Genomic DNA, 16,925 nt, shown 5'->3' on the forward strand with positions numbered 1-16,925 from the left:
GAATTATTAAATTCACCCGGCTCGTTTCCAGCCTCACCTCTCCCGATGGCCTTGCGGGGTTGATAAGGAGCAGGATGTCTCAAGGTCTGGCTTGTGATGAATCAGCTCCTCCTGAACAGCTCCTGGTTGTTTGGAGATGAATGAATTCACCGTGGAGCAAGGTGAGAGCCAGCCCCAGGGTGTTCAGCCTTTGGAAAATGAAACTTCACGGACAGGCAAAGATTTTCCTGCACCTGGGGTTGCTGCTCCTGTGCACAAATGCTCCAGGGGCTCTGGGCATTGTTTATGGCCTTCCTTTCATTTCTCACTTCAGAAAGAGGCTGCTACAAACTCCACCAGTTTCATAAAAACTGTGGTGAAATCCCCAGTTTTCCACTGTTGTGCTTTAAGTGTTTAAACTCTTCAGGATGTGGTTCTCCTGGATCCCTGGAAGTGCCCAAGGCCAGGTTGGACGGGGCTGGGAGCAGCCTGGGACAGTGGAAGTGTCCCTGCCCTGACAGGGGCTCGGTTGGATGAGCTTTAAAATGCATTCCAGCCCAAACTTTTCTGGGATTCTGTGAAGAGCCAAAATTAGGAGAGAGGACCAGAAATTACACAGTGAACCCAATTCCTGCAGCAGCTCGAAAAGATGATGTCACTTTACCAGAAATACGGAATAATTTCTCAACAAGGCAAAACTGAGGCCAGGTTTTGCTTTCACATCGAGAGCTCTGCAGTTTCAAACTCACAGCAGGAAAAGTTCCAGGCCAGGCAAAATAATTTGGGATGCAAGGGATTATTTAAAATAATTAAAATTAAATAAAATTAATAAATAGTAATGAGATTAAAAAATAATAAACTAGATGGCTTAAAGGCTATCCAAATGTGATGGGTTCAGGCCAACCAGCCTGGCCTGCTACACAAAATCTTCCCTGGTACTCAAAACCCTCCTGCAATGACATCTCCTGGCTTCATGACTCATCCTTACAGCAAGAAGCTTCACCCAGAAAATCTGATGGGGGAGAATTGAGAAACTGTGCTTTTCCTAAACACCCCAAACCATTGCCTTCCTTAAAAATTAATTTTCCCTGAGCCATCTCTGCTCTATATTCCATCAGAGGGCACAGCCCTCAGCCTGAGAAGATGGGAAAGGACATTCCAGGGGATCCCAATCCTGAGGGCTTGCACTGATCCTGCCCTGCTGGAGCTCAATGTTTCTCCTGGGGGAGTTGCACCCCATGACTCTGAGTGCCTGGCCCGGCAAAGCTGTAAAACCCCTGGGTTTCTCACAACCCACGGCAAGGTTAAAATTACCCCAGAATTTCCAGACTCTTGTAGAGAGCGAGAGTTTCCCACATCCACCCCGAGGGTGGGCACAGGGGGGGTTGTTTCCCCACCATTCAGCCTGGTGCTGGTGTCTCCTGCCTGATCTCAGCCCCACAAAAGGAGAGCCAGCACCGTCACTGGCTGTGGGCAGGAAAGAGGAATCGAGCAGACACCGGGCACCAGAGATGCTCCCCAGGACAAACCCAGGAGACCCCCCCTCTTCCAGGAGAGACTGGTGCTGTGTCCTGCCCAACAGGGTGGAACCCCTCTCTCCCTTCTGATCCCATCCCCACATAATCCAGCTCTTGGCCATCACCCCACAGGGGCTGTTCCCCACAGCTGGGAGTGGATTAAGGGAATTAAAGGTGTCCATGGAGAAGGGCTGTGCTGGCGGCTCTGCAGCCACAACTCATGGTCCAGGCTTCCCTCAGCCACTGGTTTTGGGGCTCAGCTCAGCCACACTTGCTCCTTCCCCTCCCAGGGATCTGTTGGATGATGTTGTGTAGGACCATGGCTGCACATCTGGCAGGGATGATGTTCACCCTTCTCCATCATCCTGAGCTGCATCAGCAATGAACCTCCCTCCAGCCATCACCATCTCTCCCTTTCCCCACGCTTTTCCATCTCCTGCTCGGTGGGAAACACCACAGACCACCTTCCCCACCTTCCCAACCACGAGCCTCCTTCCTCCAGGCTCTCCTTGCCCTTGCTGCTGACACCACAACTGAACATTTCCCACCGGTTTTTCCTTCCTTGCCTTAAATGCAAGCAAATGGTCCCTTCCCTTCTCCACCTGAAGACAGAGCTGAGAGGCTCTTTTCACCTGTCCTTGGATCAGATCTCCTCCAGACCTCAGCATCTGCTCTAGGAAGGGCTGGAGGTCACATTGGTCATGAGCATTTAGGAGCACACTTAGAAAACTTGGGTTGAAGCAGCAAAGCAAATCACCAGATTTGAAATATTCGGTATTTTTACAAAAGAGGTGTCCAGACCCTCCTCCAAAACAAAACCAGACAGTATTTCTGGGGCAGAGGTGTAAAAACATTCCCCAAAACGATCCCTCCTGCTATTTTCTAGCCGTGATCCCTGTGAAAACCAACCTGCTTTTTGCACCCTGCAGACCTGTCCATGAGCCAGATTTATCTCAGGGAGAAGTGGTTACTTCTTAAATACAGAACAGAAAGACACAGGCAGGGAATCACTTGTTTCAAACCACTGCTGCTTCCACATCCCTCAGTCCTCCCTCTGAAGCCCAAAAGAAGAAAAAGCAGGAACCGTGGGACACTGGAAACTGTTATTATTGAAATTAATTGCTCCAAGGACTAAAAATCTCGTTATTCTTTTGGGGTTTTGAGCAGCCTGGTCCCATGGAAGGTATTCCAGCCTCTAGGGAGAGGTTGGAATGAGATGAGCTTTAAGGTCCTTTCCAACCCAAATCCTTCCACGTTTCTGTGATTTGCATTTCTCTGAAAAACACCCAGCACAGAGTAAGGAGGTTTTACATAACCCACGTGAATTCTCCCAGCAAGAGCTGGAGCAGCTCTCCTGAACACCCAACTACATTCACACATTGGGGTGAAAAAGAAGGAAAAGGAATATTTCTCCAGCTTGGAGTATTCTTTTTAACCATCACATTAAAAAGACCACCCTGTGCAATGACCTGAAATACCCTTTTGCGTCTTCCCATTTCCATTTTAGAGCTGACACCAACTTCTTCTGAGGGAGAGCAGCAGAGGCCCAGGTTACCTGGTGGCTCTGGGTCACCCACAAAAAGCTCTGGCTGATTTTTATGGCTGATTTTTATGGCTCCTGGGTGCATCCGGCTGTTTCGTTATTACAAACAAATCACCGGCAATAAAAACATGTCAGAGCAGGACACAGCCCCTAAGCAGGAGCAGACTGAGGGGGAAGGGAGGGGATTTCAGCCTGGACTCGGTTTCAGGCTTGGTCTCACAGCAAAGCCAAAGTTCTGAACAAATATTGCAGTGTTTCTCCTCGTCCCTGTGTTCTCTTTGCTGCAGTGGCTTGGGTGGAGCCCGTTCCCATGAGCTGGTGCCTGGTGTTCAGGCAGAGACCTGCTGAGGGAGTGAACATCCCTCAAAGGCTGATTCTGCAAATGAAGTGGCTGTGACCTTTTTCTGGGGTTTGGGATCTCCTTTCCTCTGCACGAGACCTTCCAGCAGCCAAGCCCAGCTTGAGGAAATCCTGCAGCTTCAGCCTCCTCACCCTCAGCTCTTCCCACCAGCTCCTCTTCCTCCTTCTGATGGAGCTGAGATGCTCAGAGCTGAGGAGGTGCCTTTGGCCGATCCTTGTGTTCCCTCCGCAGCTCTGACCTCATGGTTTGGCCCTTGAACCAAGTCCCAGCGTCCACCCAAACCAAAAGACAACTGAAAAGTGTCGCATGAAACCATGTCAAAAAAACCAGCCACAAAATGGGGCAGGGCCCTTGAGATCCACCAAAGCCAACTCTGGATGGGTTTTCCTGCCAGGTTTCCATCACAAATCATCATCCTTGGCCATAAAACCACCCAAGGGGGTATAAATCCCTTTGGAAGAGGAGGCAGGAGCCTCCATGCAGCTTTCCTGCCTCCCCAGGGGGGAAGAGGAATGGGCTGCCAGAGCCCTGTGGAGGGGGCTGCTCCCACCTTACAACACAGGAAGAGCCCGGAGGAGCTCGCTCTGGACAGGCTGCTGTGCTGAAACGGGGGCATTGAGCAATCCAAGCAGTTGGAGAGCCTGTTGTCTAGAAATAAAAAGTGACTGTTTGCTTTCTAACGCCTCGAGAGGCGCCAGGGGGGCCGGTGCCAAGCGGGGGCAGGTTGGAGGAAGCAGCTGGAGCTGGTGGGTCCTGGATTCCCGAGCAGTTCAACTGTGAGCTGGGACCTGCCACTGACTTGTGGTTGCAGAGAGCTGGATGGAGATGCCTGCAGAGCTTTTCCTCTTTCTCCAGGCTGAGTCGGGGTAAATCTTAGGATTTAGCTGGAGCAAACCTCGCCTTCCTCCTCCCCAGCCCATCAAACTTGTTCTTCACACAGATTTGGCACTAGGTAGCTCCTCAAACTGGGTTTCAGGCATGTGGGAGGGGTGGGTAGACACTTGTTGTCCTCATGGACACCAAATCCTTCTCCTGAAGCCACCTCCAGTGGCATTTTTGGCATTTGGTGAGGGGCGTGTCCTGAGAAACTCCAGAAACGCGTGATGCACGAGATTAATACAACCCAGGATATAACCCAGCTCATTTTCTCCCAAAGAAAATGCTTCCCAGAGGCCCAACTTTCCTTCCAGCCAGAAAAGTTGGCTTTGAACCCAAATCACAGCCCTGAGTCAGTGAACAAAACATCAAGGGGTCGCAGCACTGATCACATCCTTTGCAGTACCCGGAAATCAAGATGTTCCTGTGGCCACCATGGAGTAGATGTCTTTAGGTTGGAAAATCTTTGAAAATTCCCCTAAATTTCCTGCCCTGGTCCACCCTTCTCTGGCAGATGTCAGGAGGATTTGGTAAGAACATGGCTCCTTCCCAAATATTTCAGAGGGAAGCCTGTGTGTCCTGCAAATTAAGGTTTCCTTCATGGAAACCAAGCTCCACTCTCCTTCCCATGTGGAACCTTCTGCTCCTGAAGGCTGGAGTTCAGCCTGGGCAACTCCCAGAAATTCCTTTCCCATTCCCACAGGCAATGGGAAGCAAGTGGATATCTTGACATCAAGCAGGAGTTTGATGGTGCTGCTGCTCTGACTCCAAGTGTGGGAAACCACCAAAAAAAGCAGCAAGAATTTTGGGGAGGGCGGTCTGAGCTTCTCGTTTATGCTCCCCTACCCTGCTACACCAGAAGGGTCATTCAGTGGAGGGGATAAATCACCCCCAGGGTTTGGGAACAGGGTCCTCAGCCAAAAACTTGGGCCACTTTTGTGACTTGCCAGCAGAGAAGCCACTGACGGAGAGGAGCCGACACTGGCACTGAGGTTTCACTTCAGGGAGGTGACAGAGAGGAACCCAAATGAACAGAAACCAACGAAAGTATTTGAGTCACCAGTGGCCCAAAACCACCGAGACAGGGCACAGCTGCACCAGCAGCTCCCTGGAGCTGCCCAGGGCCGGGCAAGGAGCAGGGATGGGTGTCTGGGATGCAGGCACTGCCTTCTGGACTGGGGCACTTCCAGATCCCACCAGAGAGGGGTGGCAGTGCCATTCCTGCCTGGCTTGCAGGAAAAGGGAGATTCCTTCTGGAATTTCACAAAAGCCACGGTGACTCTGGGCCAGAGCACCCCTGTGTGAAATGAATTCATTTACCTTGAAATCTGTTCTGGAGCTTCAGCCTCAAAAGCTTTCTCATGATTGATTGAAGGATGGGGAAATCCAGTTTAGGTCTAAACTCAGGCCAAATCCAGGCATTAAACCTAAGCCAAACACTTCTGCAAGACCTAACTGAGATTAAACGGGATCCCTGCCCATCCCATTACTCTTCTTGTATGCCACTGGCTCCTTCCCAGTTCCTCCTCACCCACCAGGTATTTCCTCTTGGAATCTCTATGGGATGGTTAAGGTCCCAAACCAAGCTCTGAGACACGCTGACAACATTAAAAATAACCAGTGCAATGAAAGGCACCTCAGTTCCCCACGGCTCTTCCGTGGTCTGGGGTGGAAATTGAAAGAGCTCTGGGTGGGAGCAGGTGGCTCCAGGCGAGCACAAGGTGGTGGTTTCTGAGGAAGGACTTGGCCCTGCACACGTGGGGAAACCACGAGTGGGGTTTTTGGTGTCCCAGGCTCCAGCCCATCCTGTGTTTCACGTGCTGTTCCAGCACAGCCCACGGCGGGTGGAACTCCTCACTCCCACCTCCACCCTGCCATGCCCCACAGGAGGGGAGGCTCCTCGCCTTCCGAGGGAGCAGCGAGGGCTGGAGCAGGATGAAAGGCCCTGGGATCCTCAGGAAGAGCAGAGAAGGGCTGAGCGGTGCTCACAGTGCACCTACAGGTGCCATCCCCACCTCAGTGGTGCAGCATCCCACAGGAGCTTACAGGAGCTGGGGTCTCCTTTGACTTTAGGATCCTGGTGCATCCTAAAAAAACCTCGGTGTGCAGGCAGCTCTTCTCACAAGCACCAAATCCAGGTGCAGAGGATGTGCAAAAGGGCACAGGCACGACCAGGAGCATCCCACCAACAGGGCTGGGGCAAGGATGGAGGGATTCCCTTAATCCTCATGTTTGATCACAAGGTTCAAGCTGGTTCTCCCATTTCAGGGCATCCCCCTAGACCAGACCCCTGAGAAATCTGGATGGAGAGGTGTCCTGGTTTCTGCTGGGGCACAGTTCATTTTCTTCTCAGTGGGGGTGAGCAATTTTATTGTGCATCACTCGCTTCCCTTGGCTTTCATTGCTCTTTCCTTCTCATTACAATTACTGTATTTTATATTTTTATAATTGGAGTCCCTGAACGGTTTGCATTGGAAGGGGCCTTAAAACTCATCCCATTCCAGCCCCTGTCATGGGCAAGGACACCTTCCACTACCCCAGACTGTTCCAAGCACCATCAAACCTTGCCTTGAGTATTTCCAGGGATGGGGCAGCCACAGCTTCCCCGGGCAACCTGTGCCAAAACCTCCCCACCCTCACAGAGAAGAATTTCCTCCCAAAGTAAAGAATTCCTTCCAAAAATTAAACTATTCTCAATCCAGAAGGTTTTTCTTTCCAATTCCCCTCCCCCTGAAGGGGTAACAGGGAACGAGGGTCAGCTGGGATTACACCATGAGAGGACAGTGGGGAAATGCTCCCATTTCCCACGGGAAAAGGGAAAGAGGAAGTTTTTGGACACAGCCATAAAAAACTGCCTCCACCCTATGACCCTGAAGCATCAGACCCTGAAGCATCAGACCCAGCTCAGTGCTGTGGCAGATGAGCAGGGACACATCTTCCTCCTCCCTGGAATGAAGGCTCTCCAAGTGATCCCATTTACATTACAGGATTTTGACTCATTTCTTTCCTGCCTGGAGATGAATCCAGGAAGTTCTGGAAGAGGAAGGAGGTGACACAGGCTTAACACAGACCCCACCACAGGTAAAACCAAATTAGGGGCAGGTCAGAGGTCCCAGACTCACCCCACCAGCTCCAAGACCCCACTCATTGCACCCAAAAACCACATTGCAAGAGAAATACAAAACATAGCACTTTAATTGCAGACAGATATAAAAATTTACCAAAAAAAAATTTAATAAACCTCAGGCATACAATAAATAGGCAGCTCTGGTGGCACGCACACATGTGCAGTCCTGCTCTGGGAGGCACCAGCAGCTCCCCAGAGCTGGGGCCACACACAGAGGCTGTGAAAATGAGGATTTACACATGGATGACACTGCCTGGACACGCTTGGGAGAGCCCCACACGTGTGTTTGGGAGGGTGAAGCCAAGCTATTCACACTATGCTGCAATCTTGAAAAATTAAAATTCTATATATTTATATAATCTCTGGCTCTGGTCAGGAAAAATTAAGATTCCTAAGTTTTCATATTCAATATTTACATATAGAATCTCTGCGTCGGTTTCCAAATTTCAATCCACTTTGGCATGAAAGAGAAACACATAGATCTCACAGCAAAAATAAAGATTTCATTAAAAATAAAGAATGTCAGGAGTTCTCTTTGGGAGGCGCACCCTGCCTTCCATCAGCAGGACTCTTTGAAGGGGGAATGCTGATTCCTGGATATAATTTCCAAAATTTGAGCACTCTAAGGCTTTTCCAAGAGTCACCTCCTATCAAATTGCTGCTCTCAGCAAGGTCTGAGTTGCAGATTGTTGGGGCAGGTGGTTATAGCAGTTGATTACTGGTTCTGCTTGACTGGCCATTAACAAAGGCAACACAAAGCAAAGCCAGCCCTGACCTTCCTGCACGGCTTGGGTGCCCCCTTGTCCCCCCAGCCAGGAGCTATAGACAGTCCTGGGACTAGGAAAGTCACTTTTATCATAAATTGTTTACAGAACAAACACTGAACACCCAACCTATTTGCTCACGGCAATTTTCACCACTGGAAACAGCAAAGAACAAAACTTTCAAAAAAAAAAAAAATTAAATCCAACAAAACAAAGGGATTTTTAGGCACTCATGGGATTAATGTGGGTCTGGATAAGCCCAGACTAGTGGGCTGTGAGGGGAGCAGGGCTCAGACTGCAATCTGCTGGTTCTCGCGGAAGAGCGGCCGCGTGGCGCAGACGTCCTGGAAGATGCGGTAGCTCTGCTCGTGCTGGGGCTCCTCAGCCATGGGGAGCATGGGGCTGGAGCTGCAGCTCTTCCCAGCCTCGTCCACCACCTGCCTCAGGTACAGCTGCTCCACCTGGGACAGAAGAAGAAGGTGAGGAATTGATGAAGGTCCTCTTTGGACGTCTCCTGCTGCTCCATCCAGTGGAGATGGGGTGGGGGACACAGAGCAGAGCACAGGTGGCCAAGTCCTGCCAGGACAGCAGCTCTGAGTCCACAAGCACCTCCAGGAATAAAGGAGCAGCCCCAGGAGCTCCTGCCAGCAGGGATATCGAGGTGCAAGGACAGGCTGGGGGATGTCCCAGCTCATCCAGAGTGACCCACCGGGGCAGACACCCAAGACAGCAAGAGGTGACAAGGTCAGAAGTTGTGCAGGAGGCACAGGACCGGTCTCTGATCTTGTAAAATCCTCACAGGACCTCACAGATCTGCTGGGTCTCTGCTTGCTCAGGAGGGGATGCCACAGGCTCCCTGTGCCCTCCCTGTCACGTCCCTGCTGCCACAGCCTGGTTGGCCCAAGAGGCTCCAGGAGCCCCTGTCCTGAGCCTTTTCAATCCTATAACTGCTGCAGCTTCTCCAAGGAGAAGTTTGTGACCAGAGCCATGAGGACTGACCCCACATCCCACCCTCTCCTTCACCCTCCTGAGGTTTCCCAGCCCCACAGCTGTCAGCCACATCACTGACAGATCTTAAACCTAAAATCACTCCAGGGATTCACTTCCCCATTTCCCACTGGAAAAGGAAGAAGTCCCAGTGCCAGCACAGGATCAGGAGGAAAAGTAAAGATTTCCCTGCCATCCACAGAGCTTGTGACATTAGGGAGCTTCATTTGCAAACCCAGCTCCAGGAATTTGATCAGCAGCAGCCCAAGCACCTCTCAGGAGGCTGTGGACAAGCACCACTTGGACTGCCACCCCCAATCCAGGCACCCAAATGCCCTGTGGCTGCAAGGACTGGAGCTCTGCTGGCAGAATTCCCACCTTGTCTGGGTCCCTTTTTCTCCCAGCCCCCCGTACCTGGACAAGGATGAGTTTACACCTCAGTGGCACCGCATCTGGGAACTCCTCCCCGAAGCACAGCATGACTCTGCTGTCTGGGAAGCGCCCCTGGTTGTTGTAGTACTGCTGCAGCTCTGCAAGGACACAGGAGAACTTGGAATTTGCCCTCCAGAGGCTGCCAGCCTTTGTTACACATCCCCAGGATCAAAAACCCCACGAGGAAGCTGTGGGCTCCAATTCAACTTTGGAATTTGCCACATGACCCAGAACACCACATTATTCCTTCCTAGGTCTGGTAGTGCCACCTGCTCATCCAGAGCCCTTGGGAACCCAGCAGTGATGGCTTCAAAGTGGTGCAAGGAAAAAAGGGTTCCACCCTTTCAACCCCACACCAAGAGGCTCTCACACTGGGTTCAAGCTCCAGAAACCCCTCGTGCATTGTCCCCAAGGCTTTGGGATCCCAGAACTGGATTCTCAGAATTTTGGATTCCCAGAATTGCCTCAGCTTTTCCAGGAAGTTTCTGGCCAGAGCCATTGGGACTATCCCTGTTATCCCATCCGCTCCTGAAGGTTTCCCAACCCCAAACTGCTGCCATCCAGGGTTGTCCACCACATCTGCTGGCTGATCCTCTCCAATCACCCAATGCAGGGATTTATTTCCCCCAGGAAAGAGCAGAAGCCCCAACACCAAAAAGCAGGAGGCTGCTACAAACCTCGGAAGAACAAGTTGGTGTCAAAGATCTTCACCACCCCATCCCGGTCCAGTTTGTTGGGCCTGTCCTTGTAGGCCATGGTGTTGCCGCTCCAGAAGACCCTGCCCTGGCACAGCCTCTTGATGAAGATGCCCTGCTTGTTGCTGTGCAGGAGGACACCCCTCTCCAGGTGCCCAAAGAGCTTCCTGGTGATCTGCTTCTGCCGGTCGTTCTGGATGGCGTCGGCCGAGGGGAACCGGACGTGCTCCAGGGCGTCGGGGGCGTAGAGCTTCTCCCCGTGGCCCGAGGGCTGGCCCAGGCTGATCCTGCAGCCCTCGGAGCACGAGGTGCTGACGTGGCCCACCAGCCTCCCGCTGTAGTAGAAGCTGATCACCATCTGGGAATAACCTGGGAGGTGATGGACGGGCACGTCTCATCAGGAAAGGACAAACCTGCTCCTCACCGCCATGCCCAAATCCCAAATTTCCTGGGAGTGACTCTGTCTTGGTGGAGGGACATCTTCCCCAGCGTGGTCCAGGGCTGACCAGCAAGTGAGGGCTCCCAGTATTGCAGGATCATGGAATGGTTGGGGTTGGAAGGGACCTCTGGAGATCACCCAGCCCAATCCCCCTGCCCAGGCAGGGTCACCTGGAGCAGGTGACACGGGAACAAGCCCAGGTGGGGTTGGGATGTCTCCAGAGGAGGAAATTCCACAATTCCCTGGGCAGCTGTTCCTACACTCTGACAACCCCCATGGAAAGTTCTTCCTCATGTTAAGGTGGAACTTCTGGTGGTTTAGTTTATGGCCATTAAATAAATGAACCTCTTCCTCCTGCCTTTGCTCCACACTCCCTCCAGGCCATGGGGGGATCCCCCTCATTCCAAAGGCTGATCCCAGCATCCCAAACAAGTGTTCTCTGCCCCCTCAGCACCAGGCAGGATTCATCCCAGCATGGAAAAGTGGATAACCAGGAGGCTGCAGCACCTCCTAAAGCCAAATCAAAGCCTCCCTCAAGGTGGGGGACAGAGTCAGAGCCACCTTCTGCCAGCACAGAGAGAGAGGGGCAGCTGCTGGCCAGGTGAGGGGCCTTACCTGAGTGATACTGCTCGTAGCTGGAGTATCCGTTCATCAGGGGCAGCGCTGTGGGCACAGAAAGCCAAGCTGAGCTTGCATTCCCAGCTCCCAAATCCCCCAGTTCCCCCCACCAGCCCACTCACTTTCTGTCCCAAATTTCCCAGCTACCACACAGGAAATACCAGCAAAAGCTCCCAGCTGGATTCCTCCATTCTTCTTAATAAGGAAGATAAAATAAACCGCTCCCCGTTCCGTATCTCTGCACAGGCAGACTTTTCCTGCCCCAAAAATACCACACAAGCTGTTTGCTACTTACCAGGGCTGGGCTGCTGCACCCACCAGTCAGGTATTGGGGGGTTCCTGCAGGTCTCCTGCAGGGGTGAGGGGCTCCTCTTGATGATCCCCAGGTATTCATCCACGCAGGAGGGCTGTGGGACGGCAGAAACCTGCATCAGAGCAGGTTTGATGCCTCCAGCAAGGCACTCGGGGAGAGTCCAAATGGCAATGCCAGCCAATTTTTGGAGGTTGGAAAGATCAAGCGTGGCATTGGCCAGGTTGAACATTTGAATAAGACCCTCAGGAGCTACCGAGGGGAAGCAGCCAGGTGTGGCAAGGGGCACAGAGCTGTGCCAGGCTCCATCCCCAGCTGGACGCTCAGGGAAAGCGGGAGCCAACATCAGAACCGTGTCCTGGCGCTGGCTCACCCGAGCGAGCTGCACATCCAACACTGCGGCTTTGCAGATGGAATTTTGGGCAGGCAGAGCTCTAGCAGACAGCTTGAGCCAACCACTCCACCTGCAGCCAAGGTGAGGCCTCACCTCTTTGATGAGGTCATCGATGGCAGAGGAGCTGCAGTCCATCTCCGTGACTTCATTCAGGCTGCTCCCGCTGGCAATCCCTGCTTTGCCTGCAAGGAGAGGTGGGGCTGCAGTGAGAACACACACACTTGCCAAGCACAGCTCATCTCGAAGGGTTTTAGAAACCTTTCACCCAGTGAAAGTTATGAAACCGAGAACAACAACAGAGCCATGTCACAGCACCTTGGAGAGGCTCACAGCCTCTCCAGAGTTGCTTTTTGGGGCCAAAAATCACTTTACAGCTCATTGCCCCCTTGCACAGGGACCAGCAGCAAGAAAAATCAAAAGCCTGGCTGGTGGCAGAGACAGAGCTGGAGCAGAGGAGAGGATTTGGGGGTTTTTGAGCACCCCAGAGACTGGGGCTGGGGCTGCTGCTTCTCCTTTTCCCACCAGCCACCCCAGTGCAGTGGTGCTGCTGGTGGGAACCTGCAGTGCCATTTGCATAGTGGCAGCCCAGCCCCTGTGTGAACGGGCTGGAGGGGACAGAGAGGCTAAAGGCAGATTTCCTGACTGCAAAATCATTCTTTTTTTTGCAAGTTTTTAAGTTAAAAAAAAGGACAGAGCACACAGGCTCCCCTAACCACAACTAGAGTTATAGTTAGTGTGACCTGAGCCACACCGGACATCAGAGCAGCTCTCTGCTAAATTATTGCTCTTCCAGCAAGAAAAGGGATTTATTGCAGCTCCCCACCATCCTCACAGGGCAGGGGTTGGGAGGAAAAAAAAAAGGTTGAGGCTCATGTCCCTCCCCCAGGCAGGGAAGGTGGAATTTGGCCCTACAACATCTTTAGGGGATGGGAGCTTCCACAAGGCTGCAGCTGTCCCGTTTCCTCAGGGTTTAAGGGATTAAAAACCTCAAGCCTGGCCTTTCTCCTCCCATCCCTGTCACCCCAGGGGACACCTGCAAAGCGGGACAAGCAAAGAGCCAGAGCACAGAGCAGGGGCTGGCCAGAAAGCGCTGACCAGCTGCAGGGCTGCGGGCACAGGATGGAGCCACAGCAGGGCTCAGTCCATTCCTGGGGAACTCACACTTCTGCTCCTCCTCTGGCACGATCCTATAGACCTTGTAGGGCTCGGAGATGTCCAGCTGGGACCTGTCTGTCACCTCCTCAAAGTCAGGGCTCTTGTTGAGAGCGCAGCGAAGCCGCGTCTTCCACGTGGCCGGCTCCGCTTTGTCACCTTCCTTGAACTTGCCTTTGAAAACAGCCCAGGCCTAAAGCAAAGAATGAAAAATAAAAACCTAAGAAAATCCTCCCTGTGAGCTCTACAAAGCCTCTCAAGGAGGAAGAGCTGGGGTTGGGGAGAGCATTTTGCATCTTGCACCCTCTCAGGCATCTCTGGGGGATTTGCTGTTTCACTCCTAGACTGCGGCCGCCTGCACAGCCGCCACACCTGGGGGATTTTTGGGGCTGCAGAGCTGCACTACCTGCCTCAGAAATGCAAAGGAAGTCTTTTAAAAGCCAGGTTTTCAAAAAAGCACAGGTCAAAATCATCGTGTGTGGGTTCACTTCCGCACCTAGGAGCTGCTGGGAACACGAGGAACCGCTGCTCAATTAAAAAATCAAAATAAATCTCGTTTTCCAGCTCCTGACTAACAAATTAATAAATAAATAAATAAACTGCTTACTCTAAGATCAGAATATAATTTGTGCTTTTGGTAGAAGAACATATTTTACCCCCAAAGGAAGAATGAAAATCATTACTTTTGAAATATATATATATTGATTTATTTTATAGATATTTCTATATTTTCAGAGAGCTGAATTCAAGGTTATCCTCATAACTCAGTGCTCCCAAACCAGTGGTTACTGAAATTAAACTCCTTCACCAGTACAAGTACTTGGAAGAGAGGTCAGAGGTAAGGGAATTCCTGGGAAAGACCTGACTTTTTTGTTCCAGGATGGAATTTTCCCTTTTTTTCCAAACCTGGAAACCCCCCCTTTCAGTGAAATCCTTCCTCCCCACCTGCAAAGTCTTTTCAGGTTGTTTTTTTAATAGATATAAATCCAGCATTTTATCAAGGGAAGCTGATGAGAAGTTTAGAGCAGGTCAAAAGCTGCTTCTCATGTCACACCTGGATTCAAACATGCTGAAAACAAACTTAAAACCGGTCCTAACTTCTGATAAAAAAGAATAAATCATCCCAAAAAAAAAAAACCAGAGACAGCATGGCCACATCCCACCAGGGGACAAAACCAGCACCACAGAGCCCAGGAACCACTGAGAAAAGGCAGCAACCACCTGTCCCTACCTTGAAAATAGAAGCATCCACCTCCTGGTTGTAGTCCTGCTTGCCGGCGTGCTTCCAGGGGATGCGGAACATGGATTTCTGCTCGTTCTCCCAGATGAGCCCCGGGTAGAGCTCGCTGTCGATCTGCTCGATCAGCCACTGCCGCAGCCGCCTGCCGCCGTTCCGGTCACACATCCTGCGGGGACAGAGGGGTCCAGGCCCTCTCAGCTCTCCCAGCTCCATCCCAGCACAGCTGGGCCAGCAGGGATTGGGCTGGTTTGTGTAGAAGCAGGGTTTGCCCCGTGCTCAGCTGGCCATGGCACCACCTGCAGCTTTTGGAAGCTCCACGTGCCAAAGTTTGCCCGTGGAAACCCTCATCTTCAAGGATCCCTCAGTTCCGTAATTCTAGGATTAAAATATCCCCCAACCCCACCACTTGTTTCTTTTAAAATGAAGCAAAAAAAAACCCAACAAAATCAAGGCAATTTCCTTTTGAGTTGCTACAAACTCTTCCTCCAGCTCTACCAAAGTTCCTCTCCCAGAAGCGGCTGACTCAGTGCTCTGCTTATTCCTATTTTGCTGCAGGATAAATCACAGAGGAAGCAGATGGATGGGGATTAAAGCCCCCAGCTGTGCTGTCTGTCACCTGAGCAAGTGACATTTGCCCATCCTGGGGTGCCAGAGCTGCTCTTGGCACAAGGATTTGTCCCGGAGGGGGCAGCAGCTCCTCTCACCAGGCACTATTTGGGGAGCAGATGCCAGCCCCAAACTGCATCCCGAATCCTCACAGGGATAAGGGACACACAACCGCTGGAAGCAAAGTGCCAGGCTCGACCCTCCCTGCCACCTCCACGGCGTGACAGCAGCTGGGCCTGGCAGAAGTGACCAGCAGACCCTGAATCAACTTTCCAGGCATTTGGGGCTCTAAATTTCATTGGACTGCCTCTCTCTCTTTCGTTTGAAATTTACTGCCCGACTGGAAGATTCCTGGGGAGGAAACAAGGATGCTCCCAGCACAGCCTAAGAGGCTGTGCTCCCTGCTTTGCCATGGGCTCCCTCCCACCAGCTCAGTGTCACCAAATCCCATGTCCTCTCACTGAGCAGCAGGACACAGAGATGGCTCTGGCCACTCAGAGCACAGCCCCTGTTTTTTGGGGCAGTGGGCAGCCAGAACATCACGGAGGGCACGGCTCTGGATGCCCCAAAGGATGCCACAGCTCGTCCCTGGAGGAACGGGGGCACACGCAGCCTCTCTGGGGGCTCCAGCACCCAACCCGAGCGATGCCAAATGGGAAGAACCCGAGAAACCCCGCAGAAACGGGACACTCCTAAATCACCCCGTCTTGTAGAAAGCTTCTTCCCATCAGCGCCGGAGCTCCATCTCCCTCCCCGAGAGGGATCGCACTCTGGGGACGAGGTCAAGGAGCGCTGTCCCTCCCCGGGCTGGCAGCGGCAGCCCCGCAGCGACACCCGCGGCTCCAAGCCGGCCGTGCCGGGCTGTGCGAGCCGCGGCGAGCTCGGTCCGTGCGCAGGGCACCACGAGATGGGGGCTCCCCGCATCGCTGCCAACCCCCTGCCCTTCCCCGCAGCCCTGCGGGGAACCGGGGCAGCGCTCGGGACCTGCCCCTGCCCTTCCGCCGCTCGGGGCCGGTGCCTTCCCGCTGTCCTCACGGAGGATGCCGCTACAGGACGCTGTCCCGCGGCAGGTCCTTGGGACAGGGGATGCCGGTGCCGGTTCCTGCCCTCCCACGGGGGATGCCGGTCTCTGTCCCTCACCGGGTCCCGGTCCCCCCACGGGGGATGCCAGTGCCGGAATCTGTCCCACGGCAGATCCCTGCCCACCCACGGGGGATGCCGGTATTTGTCCCGGTCGCGGTGCTCCCACGGGGGATGCCGGTACCTGTTTCCCGGCCGCTCCCGGTGCGGATCCCGTTTCCGCGCTCCCGATCCCGGTGCCGCGCCCGCGGTTCCCCCCCTCGCTCATCTTATATACCAGCGCGATAATGAGGCCACGCCTACTGACACGCCTCCTCCACGCTCCACCAATCAGCGGCTCCGCCCCTTCCCGCCCTACCCAATGAGGAGGCGGGGCCATGAGAGGCCGACCAATGAGGGGCGTCACGGCGGGGCGCGCGCCGCAGTTTCTCTTAAAGCGAGGCTTTCCTCGAAATCAGCTGACCAGGAGGGGGCGGGGCCTCTGTGGGAGGGGGCGTGGTTTTCCCGCCCCTGTCCCGTGTCTGTCCCGGGTCTGTCCCGGGTCGGTTCTGTCCCGTCGTTCCCGGTCCCAAATGAATCCTTTCCCAGTTCCAAGCCAGCTTCCCCAGTCCCCGAGCCCAGACGCAGACTGGCCCGTTTCCAGCCCCAGATCAGTCCATCCCCAGTCCCAGACCAATCCATCCTCAGTGTGTCCCCCAGTAAACCCCCCCAGTTCCACACCAGTCTCCCCAGTCCCAGACTGCTCACTCTCCAGTCCCAGGTCATTCTATCCCCAATCCCAAATCAGCCCTCCCAGTCCCAGACC

General features: G+C 53.2%; 1 protein-coding gene across 1 annotated transcript; it reads right to left on the reverse strand.

Moving 5' to 3' along the window:
* Nucleotides 1-7,453: 7,453 nt before the first annotated feature.
* Nucleotides 7,454-16,524, reverse strand: IRF8 (interferon regulatory factor 8). Its single transcript, XM_086847199.1, has 9 exons — nucleotides 16,305-16,524; nucleotides 14,426-14,600; nucleotides 13,204-13,387; nucleotides 12,136-12,224; nucleotides 11,634-11,745; nucleotides 11,336-11,383; nucleotides 10,264-10,650; nucleotides 9,569-9,684; nucleotides 7,454-8,628 (listed from the first exon to the last, which is right to left on the reverse strand). The coding sequence occupies exons 2-9, from the start codon at nucleotides 14,597-14,599 to the stop codon at nucleotides 8,458-8,460; spliced, it is 1,281 nt and encodes a 426-aa protein (XP_086703325.1). The 5' UTR covers nucleotide 14,600; nucleotides 16,305-16,524; the 3' UTR covers nucleotides 7,454-8,457.
* Between the last annotated feature and the right edge of the window lie 401 nt (nucleotides 16,525-16,925).

This window comes from Cyanistes caeruleus, chromosome 12, assembly GCF_971803275.1.
Source record: "Cyanistes caeruleus chromosome 12, bCyaCae1.hap1.1, whole genome shotgun sequence".
NCBI classification, from domain to species: Eukaryota; Metazoa; Chordata; class Aves; order Passeriformes; family Paridae; genus Cyanistes; species Cyanistes caeruleus.